Below are 15,271 nucleotides of genomic sequence, written 5' to 3'. Positions count from 1 at the left end.
TGATATGTGGGGGGAACCACTGTTTCGGCGCATGGCAGAGCTCAGAAGGGAAGGAGCGACCTTTGACTTTTTCAATGCAAAATTGGCTGGATTTCAGATTGGACGCCATGTCACGTTTGGAGAGCCCCTGATGTGCCAAAACAGTAGAAACCCCCAACAAATGGCACCATTTTGGAAACTAGACCCCCCAAGGAACTTATGTAGATGTGTGGTGAGAACTTTGAACCCCCAAGGGCTTCACAGAAGCTTATAATGTACAGCCGTACAATTAAAAAATCATATTTTTTCCACAAAAATGATCTTTTCACCCCCAATTTTTATTTTCCCAAGGGTAACATGCCCCCAAAAGTTATTGTGCAATTTTTCCTGAGTACGCTGATACCCCATATGTGGGGGTAAATGACTATTTGGGACATGGCAGAGCTCGGAAGGGAAGCAGCGCCATTTGACTTTTTTGGCTGGAATTGAGATTGGACGCCATGTCGCGTTTGGAAAGCCCCTGATGTGCGAAAACAGTGGAAACCCCCCACAAATGACACCATTTTGCAAACTAGACCCCCCAAGGAACTTATCTAGATGTGTGGTGAGCACTTTGAACCCCCAAGTGCTTCACAGAAGTTTATAACGCCCGGGCGTGAAAATAAAAAAAATTATATTTTTTCCACAAACATTATCTTTTTATCCTAAATTTTATTTTCCCAAGGGTAAGAGGAGAAATTAGACCCCAAAAGTTGTTGTCCAATGTGTCCTGAGTACGCTGATACCCCATATGTGGGAGAAAACTACTGTATGGGCACACGTCGGGTTTCGGAAGGGAAGTAGTGACGTTTTGGAATGCAGACTTTGAGGGAATGGTCTGCGGGTGTCATGTCGCGTTTGGAGAGCCTCTGATGTGCCTAAACTGTTGAAACCCCGAAAAAGTGACCCCATTTTGGAAACTAGACCCCCCAAGGAACTTATCTAGATGTGTGGTGAGCACTTTGAACCCCCAAGTGCTTCACAGAAGTTTATAACGCAGAGCCATAAAAATAAAAAAATCATATTTTGCCCCCAATTTTTTATTTTCTCAAGGGTAACAGGAGAAATTGGACCACACAAGTTGCTGTGCAATTTGTCCTGAGTAGGCTGATACCCCATATGTGGGGGTTAACCACTGTTTGGGCGCATGGCAGAGTTTGGAAGGGAAGGAGCACCGTTTGACTTTTTCAACACAGAATTGGCTGGAATTGAGATCAGACGCCATGTTGTGTTTGGGGAGCACCTGATGTGCCCAAACAGTGGAAACCCCCCAATTCTAACTCAAACCCTAACCCCAACACACCCCTAACTCTAATCTCAGCCCTAGCCCTAACCCTAGCCCTAACACTAACCCTAGTGGGAAAATGGAAATAAATAATTTTTTTTTTATTTTATTATTTTTCCCTAACTAAGGGGGTGATAAAGGGGGTTTGATTTACTATATATGGAGGGTTTTTATGTTTGGCAGCTGTCATTCGCTAAAAGAGGCTTTTTATTGTAAACATAGTTTTTGCATCACCACATTTTGAGAGCTATAATTTTTCCATATTTTGACCCACCGAGGCTTGTGAGGTCTTATTTTTTGCGGGACGAGTTGATGTGTTTATTGGTGCCATTTTCGGGAACGTGACATTTTTGGTCCCAAATTTTTTTATTTTCCCAAGGGTAAGAGGAGAAATTAGACCCCAAAAGTTGTTGTCCGGGAGCACCGCTGATCGCTGAGACGTACTCTCCCATCCCCGGTCATAGGGGCCCGGGTACCATGGACGGGATAGTACGTCTAATGTCAGAAAGGGGGTAATAATGGGTACCACATGACCACTGAACACAGGAACAAGCTGCCGGTACCGGAGACCATTGGAGAAGCAGGGAAGTGCAGAGACTGTGCCAGGAAGGGGTGAGTATTATGGGGAGGATGGGGGAAGCCATGCGATATTCACCTGTCCCCATTCCACCACCGTGCTGTGCTGTCTTCCGCATCCTCTGGCTGTGACGTTCAGGTCAGAGGGCGCGATGACGTGCTTAGTGCGCGCCCTCTGCCTGGACAGTCACTGCAGAGAGATCCGGAAGACAGAGCGGCACACGGCAGTGGAACGGTGACAGGTGAATATCGCAAGTGCTGGGGGCCTGAGTGACACCAGCACCTGGCCCCCAGAGCACGCCAGTGTCCCCACCTGCTCAGGACACCAGCACCTGGCCCCAAGCGATGAGAGGCGAGTAAGTCTTTTTTTGCAGCATATGGGGCATCAGCATATGCAGTAGCAGCATATGGGGCATATTATTCCCTGGAGCATCTTATGGGGCCATCAACCTTTATGGAGAAGCATATGGGAAATATTATTCTATAGAGCATCTTATGGGGCCATCAACCTTTATGAAGCATCATATGGGGCATATTATTCTGTGGAGCATCTTATGGGGCCATCAACTTTTATGAAGCAGCATATGGGGCACATTATTCTATGTAGCATCTTATGGGGACATCAATCTTTATGGAGTATTATATAGGGCATATTATTCTATGAAGCATCTTATGGGGCCATCATTAACCTTTTATGCAGCATTATATGGGGCATATTTTAATATGGAGCATCTTATGGGGCCCATCATGAACTGTATGGAGCATTATATGGGGTGGATTTTGTATGGAGCATCTTATGGGGCCCATCATGAACTGTATGGGGCATTATATGGGGCTCCTGATTCAATATGGATATTCAAAAGCATTTAACCTACTGATGTCTCAATTAATTTTACTTTTATTGGTATCTATTTTTATTTTTGAAATTTACCAGTAGCTGCTGCATTTCCCACCCTAGGCTTATACTGGAGTCAATAAGTTTTCCCAGTTTTTTTGTGGCAAAATTAGGGGCCTCGGCTTATACTTGGGTCAGCTTATACTCGAGTATATACAGTGACTGTTCTTTAAACTTAATTTGACTCATTATAAAATATGAGGATATTAAATTAACTGACATTCAAAAACAAATGGAGACTCTTAATTCATCTGTGGTTGAATTCAAAACATTGACACAATTTGATTCTCTCATTGCTAAAATGCATGATAATATATCTGCATTAGAAGCAGAAATTATGGACAGAAAAAAGTAAAATTTACACAAGATCTGAATGATTACTCCACAAAAAAGTGTATTAATTGGGAAATTGGGAGAATGCCAATAGGACTCCAAAATCAATTCTCAAACATAGTCAAGCTCACCATAAGAAAATGACAACCAGACCGCATGTTAATTTTACATCATCTGATCCTGATTCATCAGATAATAATATAATAATTTGAGTGCTTCTGATATTTCTTAAAGCTGGAAAAAATAAATTTTACCGCCAGTCAAAAAGCGCAAAAGACAGGGTGGTAGGAAACATCACAAGCGATCCAGGAGTTATGACACGCCGGAAGAGATATTTGGTCAAGTAATTACATACAATAATGTACTCAACCTTTCCTCCAAGTCCCTGACGCAGGAACAGATTGGGGTTCTATCCTTAGGTCTGAATTTTGTACCTGACCAAAATTTTGATTTATTTTATGACCATTTTGGATATAAATAAGTTTATACGCAATCCATCCATTAAGGCTATGTGCCCACGTAGCGTTTTAAAACGCTCACTAAAAACCGGACTCCTTCCCAGAAATCGCGCGTTTTTTTCCGCGCGATTTCACCGCAATTTTACCGCGATTTTGCCGCGATTTTCACGTGCGATATTCAAGCACTTTCCAAGCGGTTTGAAGCATCGCTTGGAAAGTGATTGACAGGTTGGTCACACTCGTCAAACATAGTGTTTGACAAGTGTGACCAGGTTTTTACTATTGAGGCCGCCTATGCGGCATCAATAGTAAAAGATAGAATGTTAAAATGCTAAAAAAAATAAAAAAATCGGGGTATATTTACCTTCCGACGTCCCGCACTGCATTCCCGGCCTAAGCGTTCCCAGTAATGCCCTGCGAGACCTGTGATGACGTAGTTTCGCGTTGCTATAGCGATCTCGCGAGACCGCTAGAGTCACGCGAGACTACGTCATTACAGGGCCTTGCCGCAAGGCATTACTGGGAACGCTTAGGCCGGGAATGCAGCGTGGGACGCCGGAAGGTAAATATACCCCGATTTTTTTATTTTTTATTCTTTTTTTTACAGGGGTATGGTACCCAGGGCCTGGAGGACAGTCTCCTCTCCTCCACACCGTGGGTACCAACCGCACATGAGACGCTTAACTTCCTGCATGGTGGGCATAGCCACATGCGGGAAGTAAGCGATTCTCATGCATTCCTATGGGTGCGGGATAGCGGCAATTCTTTGCGATTCCGCACAAAAGAATGAGCATGCTGCGATTTTTTCCGCGATGCAATTCCGCCGCGGAAAAAAGCGCAGCATTAGCACAGCATGTGCGGAATGCCATAGGAATGCATGGGGGGCGTTCTGTACACGATTTTTAAACGTTTTCGCGATGAAAATCGTGGCAAAAATGCTTAAAAATCGCTACGTGGCACACAGCCTAAAAAGCATTTTTTGGTTGACCAACTTGATACAAATGATCCTGACCTTGATATCAAGAGTTTGAATGTTGATTCTCATGTTAATGAATATTCAGATCTGGATTTTAAGGAGCAGATTACACTAATTGCTTTGGACGACTTGAGCTCAGATGAAAAAATCAATTGTGAAACTATTACTCAATCTTAAAATTTCAATACAAAAAAAACCTTACTTTTATCCGATTCAGACAAGATCAGATTGTCTGGACAGGTTCCAAGAAGTGGTTGAGAGAGAATTAAAAATACTCAGCAATGATACCACGTCTAGTAGCCGAGTTACAGGCAATCTTACACGCAAACAAGGTATAGCGTTACATGAACTGAATGACATGTTAGATATAATAATAAAATATCAGACAAGGGGGGAGTGGTGGTGATTTTAGATTCCAAAGGTTATTACATCAAAATAATGGAATTGTTATCCGACTTTAATCCCTCATCTGGATTCAAGGAATTTGTATCCGCTTATGAGATTTACGCATGCGCTAAAGTTTGTCAAAACCGGGCAGCCGGGGAATTGGCTCCATTGCCTATTCCAGAAAGACCATGGACTCATTTGTCCATGGACTTCATTACGGATTTGCCTTTATCTGGTGGGAAAACGGTCATTAGGGTTACCTAATGCTGAAACACTGTCCAGGTTATTTATCAATGACGTGGTGAGATTGCTGACCTTTGGACCATGTTCAGGCTACCCGTTTGTTATTACCCCTTGGCTGATCTGCTGTTTCTCTGGCATTCTGACCCTGGCATGTGACCTGACTTGTGACTTCATATTTTCCCTTGGTTTACTATGTGATCTTTTGGTATTAGCCACGGAACTACGCTTATTCACGACCTAGCCATGGGTTGTGACTAGCGTCACAGTTGGAGCTCTGCAGAGCCTTCTGCTCTGCACGCTTGCCAGACCAAACTAACACTGACACACCCAAACCCTTTACTGTAGGGCCATTAAAATGGAATCTGTGGCCGTGGGCCACATGGAAAATATGTGCCAGGAATGAAACTGTCTGCACCACTACCATCTGTAGTCTGTTTCAAAACACGAAAGCCCAGTGCAGGCTTTCCCCAAATATGACTTGAAAAACCAGCATGTCCAAGACCTATACTCACTTTTTTTCTGCATTGCAATTACAGCTACACCTGTGACTGCAATGCACTCCCATGGCCTCAATACGCCTCCGTGCGCATCCTGGGGGGAACACACAGCGCCCCCTACATGTGACACCAGTCACTGCCTCACAACACGTAATTTCCAACTCAAAGAAAGGGAGGCCACACCTTTACCTGCACCAAATGCAGAAACCTGAAACTGAACCAAAAAAAAAATGAACTGGAGAATAAGTTGGACATTATGTCTGTATAGCTTCCCATTTGCTGGGTATCCATATTCGGGACACGGTCCTGCTCAGCCTCTATTCACATTTACGTGATTTTGACACATAGTAAGGTTTTAATACTAGAGGTTAGGACTTAGTGGTTACTACTTACCATTGCAGTTATCCGTAGGAAGCTCCTCGTTACATCGCTCATCATCCCTCACATAAGTCTCTGTAGTATTAACATTCAAATCTTTACCCTGAAACAAAGATTGTGAAAATCACAGAAGGTTGGAGAAGTCGTATAAAATGATTGAAGACCAAAAAAGAAGCACTCCCACCGAAATCCTTTTATTGCCTAAACCTGTGTAAATGTATATTTAGTGTAAGAGCTTGTGGAGGTGACTGTACAGTATAATCAGACCGGGTACGTTCGGACCTTAAGTAGACCAATGTTGTGCTAGGAGGCCATGCACATTTCTGATCTTTTTCCTAGGACAGTGTCTGTCCAAGGAAAGTATCACTACATGCCCAGGTTTGATCCGATATTCGGACTGCACTCGGTCATGCTAGTCAATGAGTGGGGGGGAAACATTGGACTGCATTAGGAGGACATCTGAGTGCAATATGATTTCTGTATCCTCACAGAATGGAGAAGATGGATAAATTTTTTTCTCCATCTTCTCCTTATCCGTGAGAATCATTTCACACTATGCTGACACTCTGATTAAACTCTGATCAGAGGGTAGTCTGGATAATCAGCCCGATTTTCTCTGATGAGAGAATCTACAGCTGTTTGCACCTGACCTAAGAGTGATAATATACTCATTGATCGCAGTCTTCTCCGATTTCAAGTGCTGCTCCAATTTTCTTCTTAGTTATTGCAATTTATTGGCTCAATTTGGGCTCTCTGTGTGAGCCGGGAGTCGCTTTTACAATTTAAATCTATGGAGGCTTCTTCTCACTCTTCATAGGATTACATTGTAAAGACAACTTTCAGCTCATCCATAGAACCCAGGGTGAGCTAGCAAGTCGGAATAGCTGTCACATGACTTAGAAGAGTACCAATGCGGCATTGGGAACCGGGAAAAACTGATCAGTGACTATATCATCGCAGTTACACTACACTACATATTCATTTACACAACTGTAGGCAAGACAAACCTTGGTGGAAGGCCTTTAATTAACATGATAACAAAACATGATGGGATAAGTTATCAAATATCTGCCAGTCTCTTGTATAAATCCAATCAGTAGTCTCCATAATCAGAAAACTGTGAGAAGATCCAGCCAATATCTAATGTCTATGATCAGCTTTATCCTGTCATCTCCACCAAGTATAACACATACAATGAATGGCCACTTTATGAGAGACAATCATTTAGTAGCTTGTAGGATCGCCTGTGACCTTCAGAACTGCAACATTGCATTGTGTCAGGACTCCACTAGGTGCTGACATTTTTCTACAAAAGTATTGGTGCATGAGGATAATTAATTAGATGGAGGTGCTGACATGTTTAGAACAGCCCATTATACCTCGTCCTAGAGATGCTCTATAAGATTAAGATCTGAACATGGTGAAGCAAGGAAAAAATCCAGGAACCAATCAATGATCCTTGTAGGATGGTGCATTTAGGGCCACCATCAGGGCATTACTGCCCTGATTGGCGTATGGGGTCCGGTGGGCAGAGGAGGCCCGCATCGGGCCCCGTCTCATCTGCTCACCGGGCCCCTACCGGCAGGCTAAACCGGGCCCTTAGCAGCGCTGCGGAGCAGCAGTTGAACGCTATTGACATGCGGGCCTGCCGGCCCGCACGTCAATAGTTAACAGCCGCCAGCCAATCGGAGGCTGGCAGCTGACGTCAGCCGCAGCGTGCACGTCGCCGGCGTATGACGTCACTGTCAGTCGCCGGCGAGTGCACGCTTCAGTTGCGTGGAGGGAGCTTCGCCACTGGAGTGCGGCCAGGTAAGAAGAACTTTTTTTATTTTTTTATTATTTTTATTTTTTATTGAAAGTGGCGATCCACGGGGCCCGGGGCAGACTGTGAGACACGGGGGGCAGAATGCAAGACATGGGGGCAGAATGCAGACATGGGGGCAGAATGCAGACATGGGGGCAGAATGCAAACATGATGGGGGGAAGAATGCTGGACATGGGGGCAGAATGCTGGACATGATGGGGGCAGAATGCAGACATGATGGGGGCAGATTGCTGGACATGGGGGAAGACTGTGACACGGGGCAGAATGCTGGACATGGGGGCAGACTGTGACACGGGGCAGAATGCAGACATGGGGGCAGAATGCAGACATGGGGGCATATTGCTGGACATGGGGGCAGATTGCTGGACATGGGGGCAGATTGCTGGACATGGGGGCAGATTGCTGGACATGGGGGCAGAATGCAGACATGGGGATAGAATGCAAGACATGATGGGGGCAGAATGCAAGACATGGGGCAGAATGCTGGACATGGGGGCAGATTGCTGGACATGGGGGCAGATTGCTGGACATGAGGGCAGAATGCTGGACATGAGGGCAGAATGCTGGACATGAGGGCAGAATGCTGGACATGGGGGCAGAATGCTGACATGGGGGCAGAATGCTGACATGGGGGCAGAATGGAAGTCATGGGGGCAGAATGCAGACATGGGGGCAGATTACAAGACATCAGGGCATATTACAAGACATCGGGGCAGAATGCAGACATGGGGGCAGAATGCAGACACGATGGGGGCAGTGTCAGGAACACAGCACTGCACTTGCTCACTGAGCCAGTGCGTGTGTCCTGAGTACAAAAACAGTGCTCATAGATACCTGTGGAGCAGGGCAGCAGCGGTGACGATGTGTGCTTCAGACTATCAGGACCTGAAGCACGTGACTGCTGGGGGCATGGCCTAAGCTCCACAGAGCTAGGAGCTGCAACTACGGGACAAGTTACCAAGGGGCATAGACAGGGACGGAAACCAGATCAAGCCGGGGTCAAAGCATGAGATAGCAGGACAGTACCAAAGGGTTAACTAGAGCGGATAGTCAGGACGTAGCAATAGATCAGAAAACCAGAACAGGCAATAGACAGTACAAAAGGGGCAAACGGTAACGAAGTAACAATAGCCAAGTTAGGAGGTCAGAACCAGAGAAGACAATAGTACCAAAACGTGAGACAGAGAACAGAGTGAGGGGACAGACCGGGTCATACACGGGAATCAAACAAGCAATGCAGTTTACCAGCACACCAGGGGGGTCAGTCACACAGCCAGAATAACAGCATAGCTGACAGGGAATCCTAGTCTGGAGTGAGTATAAATACCCCTCCCAGATCCAAAGAGAGGCCGGCAAAATTAACCCTGAGAAACCAGGACATTAACCATGTCCTAACCATGACAGTACCCCCCTTTTCCTATCCAGCATCAAAAACTTGAGTACCTTTTTCTACTGTTAAAAAATTTTTTTTTCTTTCTTATGAACCATGTTCAGATTTAGTGTTATTGACTCACAATATCTGGGGACCCTTGACGTTGGGTTGTGAGCTTATCTACTTTGGCCAAAATAGTAACTAATACCCCATATCTATTTATCTTTTTGCACTTTTTATCATTTTGCAGGATGCAGCTAGAGCCTTTCATGTTGGCTTGTTTTTTTCTGTGTGATGCATATGTACGGTGCTGAGCAGCCCGCCTGCTAATACTATGGGCGTCATTAATAGGCTGCTCGGACACTTTGCATGGCGCTTATCTGTGTGACTTATGTCCTATGCAAGCCCTATTTGTGTGCATTTTTTCCACTAGGCAGCCAGACCATGATGGGTTACTGGCTGTTCTCATCAGTGGAATGCACCTGTGCTGCCTCAGCCTTTATCAATGGGGCTCTGCTGCACCCTGCCAGTGCACCAGTCAGGAGTCAGGGTTTTTGGTGAGTTACCTTTCAAATGTGAGTTTTTTAGAATTTTTTAAATTTTTCTTTCTTATGAGCCTTTTTCTACTGTTATCAACATACTTGAATATTTATCTACTATGTCATATTATATTACTATGTTATAATGCCTTCCAGAATTAATATTGTGTCACCCTAATGTGAAATTATCAGCTATACCAGGGCTTACATAGGGTGAGCCGTCGTGGAGCGGGGGCGCCATTCCGCTGACTAGTAGGGTGCCAACCTCCGCTGATAGGAAGGTTCACTGGTACAGGGAACAGTTAGTTAGGTACTCATTTGTTTTGCACATGTCACTTTATTGTCTTGTCAATTGCACTGTTTTTTGCACTTTTTTCTATTGTTGTCTACCCAGCAATTATCATTGTGGCAACCCCTATACATTCCTTTTCTGGCTAAATGAAAGAATGTTTGTTGCACTTATCCAGGGTTATCTAGGAGATTTAGGGTACAGCCATCGTGGAGCGGGGGCGCCAATCTCGTATTTGTTTAGGATGCCAACCTCCGCTGCTAGGCAGGTTTGATATCAGGACCCCCCTTATGTAGGGTCCAGTAGGTGACACGGTTATTTGTATATTGGTGTGGTCGTGGTGTCTTTTATCAAGACTTTAATAAAGGTTTGATTTTATATCTTATATTTATAGTTATGTAAGGCTCCCTGATAATACAATCTGTGCTGGATGAAAGATGAAAAGCAAAGATGAAGGACTTCACCTAGAGACATCACTGGTGAGTTAGTGTGTTACCTATACACTGACACTATACACTGTATACTATATACAGAGGTCCTGGGTATACTGTGATTGATCACTGTATTACCTGTACACAGACACTGCATACTAAGTACAGATCTCCTGTGTATAATGGCACTTATGATGGTGATGATAATTTTTTTGTTATTACTGATCAGTATTGTAGTATTCAGTCACTATGTGGTGGTAATATGTGGTCTGGACATGGTGTTGCAGTATTTGTCGCTTGTATGTGCTATGATTTGGTCACTTTGTGGTGGTAAAATGTAGTCTGGTCATGGTGTGGTGGTATTTGTCCCTTGTATGTGGTATTATTCGGTCACTGTGGTAGTAATATGTGGTCTGGTCATGGTGTGGCGGTATTTGTTCCTTGTATGTGGTATTATAGGTCACTATGTGGTGGTAATACGTGGTCTAGACATGGTGCTTTGGCATTTGTCCCTTGTATGTGATATTATTGGTCATTTTAAAAATTGAAAAATAAATAAAAATATACCTAAATTGTATTGCATATTTTAACAAATATTTAATAGGTTAGCATAGAGTAATGCTGTGTCTACAGTGTTGTGATGGCGGCTTAAAATCTTTTGGCCAAAACAAAAGCTGCCAGCTATATGTGTGATTTGGTGATGGGAACTGTTAATGTGTGATTGGTGAGAAGTGGAGTTTTCCCAAGAGAGAGCGGTGGGACTGTGGACAGTTTGAGGGGTGGAGGAGGGGCTGGGGTGGAACCTGGGAGGAGTCTAAAGGGGGCCCCGAATGTTAGGCATCTGGTTTCTGTGCCTGCTCTGCAGGAATCCAGAGCCGCACATTCTGCGGTCTCCTGCTGTCTATCTTCTGCAGAGAAGATTACTTTGCAGCAGACCGCTCCAGAGACTAAGTTCCTCTGTGCTCCTACTGGGCATGCTCACGAGATGATCTCCCATTGGAGATCGGGAGTCATGTGCCCAGGTCCTGCTCCAGATCTGATTGGTCCATCCCGGAGATCTGGAAGGTCCCGCATGGCTATAAAAAGCGCGCATGACCGTTCGGCCAGGCGCTAGTATAGACATTACTTGCTAGATGTGTGAGTGGTGACGGATGTATGATTCTGGTGACTGACTCATTTGAAACCCCTTCCCTCTGATATTTCGCAAGTGGATAGGGAATTAGTTCAGCAGTCAGCGCCAGTCAGCGGCAAGCCTTAGGCCACTGTGCACACCGCGCCTCTACACTAGCGTCCGATTGTGCTACTCCTCACGGCACTATCGTCTCGCGGCAGTGTCCTACGCCGCGCTGCAGTTGCAGCTCTCTTTGGTGCCCGCAGTAGCGACGCCGCACACACGGTAGGTCTAGACGGATGCAGTTTCTTCTGCCTTTGTTCCTGCACCTGTGACCTGATACCGTGTGTGCATATATCTGAGACCTGTGACGCTAGCAGGCTCAGCCTTTGTGTTTACCCTTACCGGCATCTCTGTGATTAAACAGTGATTGCTCTGCGCACCTGGGTGACGTTTAACCCCGTGCGCATTATACCGCCATATAGCACTTCTGCCATTACTCAGCAGCAGTTATAACACCTTCTGCACGGTGGACCCCGAGCGGGGATCGCATTTTATTATTTATTTTATTTAGTGCGTTCCGCCGTTCCTAACACCGAAAATGTTGCCAGTATGGGGCCCCGAAATTCCTAGTGGCAGACGGTGCATTGTCGTTTGTGCCATTAGGGGAAACCAGTGTCATGAAGTAATGACCTTGGTTGGCCACAATGGTTAGATAAACGTTACTATCCAAAAATCCATCCACGGTGTGAGGGGACCCAGGATGTGCCAAGAAAAATTTTGATTACACCATTAATAAACCTTCACCAGAAATGACTGTTGACGCCTGACATTAAGGGTGCATGGATTCCTGCTGCTTGCGCTAAATTCTGATCCTCCCATTATGATGGTGATTGGAAATCTGGATTCATATGAACAGACAATGTTTTACATTGCTCACCGATACACAGTATACTTTTTGTACTTTTTTTTTTGTTCATTTTGCTTTCCTTAAACAACACTGGCACTCAAAATGATCGTCTGCTGCTATAACCCATCTTTGCTAAACAAAGAGTTATGAGTTTGGACACATTAGTCATATCACAAGTGTTTTATATTTTCTGTTTCATATCGTCCTTGGACTTCTTTCATCGACAAGTATTGACAACCACAGCATCCCCTTTCGTTAAGGCTGCGTTCACACGTAGCGGAACTCTCGCGGAAGTTACCGCGAGAATTCCGGAATTCCATTCCGTGGGAAAATCGCATTTTAAATTCCCGGAATTGGCTTGCAGAATACTAGCGTTTTCCAAGCGATCTGTAGAGTCGCTTGGAGAACTGATTGACAGGTTGGTCACACTCGTCAAAGTGTTTGACAAGTGTGACCAACTTTTTTACTATTGAGGCTGCCTATGCAGCAACAGTAGTAAAAGATAGGATTTAAAAAAAATAAAAAATAATGTTATTCTCACCTTTCGACGGCCGCCGATCTTCTTCGCGCCTCTCTCCACACTCCCGGCATCTTCCGGTCCCAGTAATCCTTAGCGCGAATGACCGCGATGACGTCACGTCTCGCGAGACCGCGAGGTCATTGCGGTCATTCGCGCAAAGGATTTCTGGGATCGGAAGATGCCGGGAGCGTGGAGAGAGGCTCGAAGAAGATCGGCGGCCGTTGGAAGGTGAATATAACCCGATTTTTTTTATTTTTTTTTTTTTTTAATTTTAATTCTTTTTTGTTTACGGGATATGGTACCCAGAGCCTGGAGGAGAATCTCCTCTCCTCCGGACTGTGGATACCATCCGCAAATGTTCTGCTTACATTTCGCATGGTGGGCACAGCCACATGCGGAAAGTAAACAGGACAATGCATTCCTATGTGGGCGGAATCGCCGCGATTCCGCAAAATTAATGAACATGCTGTGTTATAGGATTGCATGGGATGCTTATTTTTCGCATTTTCGCGGCAAAATCGCGCGTTTAAACCCGCCGCGACGTGTGAACGCAGCCTTAGTCTTTCCTTCATCACAACATTCTTAATGCATGAGAAACCCTCACAAGGTTGTCATTTTTTAAAAATATTAGAAGTCACTGAGATTGTTCTATTCCCCAATTTTAGTATGGACTCACACTGAAACTAACAGAAAAAGTGCTCACATTTTATGTTGCACTCCGAGGTCACCAGTCTAATTTCTATACGGTGAACGTGCAGGTGTCTCTAATAAACTTGCCATTCTGTGTATAGTATTGGTGGATAAAATAAGACTGAATTCAAGACCATCACAGCCTCCCACACATTATAGGGGAGATTTCATGATACTCCATCTACCTGATGATCCTGAGGAACATTGGAGTTTTCTTGTTTACAGTCCTGTGGAAGAAGAGGACGGGGACATCTCTCTGGTGTTGTCCTCTTACTGGATAGAACTGGAGGAAACACATACAGGGACTGAATTCATTCTCTACATACAGATAATTATAATAAGAATTATTTGATAATTCAAACAGAGGCTGGACAGACATCTGTCTGACATGGTTTAGTGAATCCTGCTTTTAGCAGGGGGATGGACACGATGACCCTGTAGGTCCCTTCCAACTGTAACATTCTATGATGCTATGAATTATTGTCTGTATGTATTTAGTCCTGTCTATTACCTGGTGATGTGAGGGGCTGGGGAACCTCCATCATGACGTCCTGGTACTGATCTTTGTGTCCTTCTAAATACTCCCACTCCTCCATGGAGAAATAGACTGTGACATCCTGACACCTTATAGGAACCTGACACATACAATGATACCGTCATCCCCCGATCCCTCCATAGCGTTACTGTATAATGTCCCAGCATTCCCAGCAGTGTCACCTCTCCAGTCAGCAGCTCAATCATCTTGTAGGTGAGTTCTAGGATCTTCTGGTCATTGATGTCCTCGTGTATCAGGGGGTGAGGTGGAGGCCCTGTGATTGGGCTCAGGGGTCTTCCCCATTCCTCAGACACAGGGTCCTGACAGCGCTGACTAGAGGTCTTCTTCACTACTGTGTAATCCTGGTTATGGAGAGACACATTAATAAATCTCACTACAGACATTTCCAGAGTCCTCATCTCTCCAGTTCTGTCCATATGTTATTCCCATAGATAAGAATGAGGTAATGTGATTTAATCAGAATCTCTCACCTCTCCAGTAAGCCGGAAGAGGATCTCTAGGGTGAGGTGTAATATCCTCTCCGCCATTTTATTCCTGTCCTTATCCATCATTGACGGGTCAATCAAGAAAATTCTCCTCTATAGAAGAGGATGCAATATTGTAGGGACTTGAATGGGGAGAAGATAAGCCGCTGTAAAATCAAAAAGAATCCCATATAATAATACAATTACTGGGGAATATGGGGAAGCATATGAGGATATCTACTACACATGTGGTCAAAATTGTTGGTACCCCTTGTTTAATGACAGAAAAACCCACAATGGTCACAGAAATAACTTGAATCTGGCAAAAGTAATAATAAAATAAAAATCTCTGAACATGAACAAATGAAAGTCAGACATTGCTTTTCAACCATGCTTCCAAAGAATTTTTCTTAAAATAAAATTAATGAAATAGGACTGGAAATGATGGTACCCTTAAACTTAATATTTTGTTGCACAACCTTTTGAGGCAATTACTGCAATCAGACAATTCCTGTAAC

At 44.5% G+C, this 15,271-nt stretch overlaps 1 protein-coding gene across 1 annotated transcript in view; it reads right to left on the bottom strand.

The window, feature by feature from the left end:
• Positions 1-15,038, bottom strand: part of LOC141050984 (uncharacterized) — a 48,261-nt gene extending 33,223 nt beyond the window's left edge. The window contains exons 1-5 of the mRNA XM_073547753.1: positions 14,760-15,038; positions 14,451-14,630; positions 14,245-14,368; positions 13,919-14,016; positions 6,062-6,149 (exon numbers count right to left, since the gene is read on the bottom strand). Coding sequence (XP_073403854.1) covers positions 6,062-6,149; positions 13,919-14,016; positions 14,245-14,368; positions 14,451-14,630; positions 14,760-14,840 — 571 coding nt within the window. The 5' untranslated portion in view covers positions 14,841-15,038. The remainder of the gene's footprint in view (positions 1-6,061; positions 6,150-13,918; positions 14,017-14,244; positions 14,369-14,450; positions 14,631-14,759) is intronic.
• Positions 15,039-15,271: the final 233 nt, after the last annotated feature.

Source organism: Dendrobates tinctorius, unplaced genomic scaffold (genome assembly GCF_039654945.1).
Source record: "Dendrobates tinctorius isolate UK_male_01 unplaced genomic scaffold, ASM3965494v1 ptg000155l, whole genome shotgun sequence".
Classification (NCBI taxonomy): domain Eukaryota; kingdom Metazoa; phylum Chordata; class Amphibia; order Anura; family Dendrobatidae; genus Dendrobates; species Dendrobates tinctorius.
This window is presented reverse-complemented; position numbering and strand designations above follow the sequence as displayed.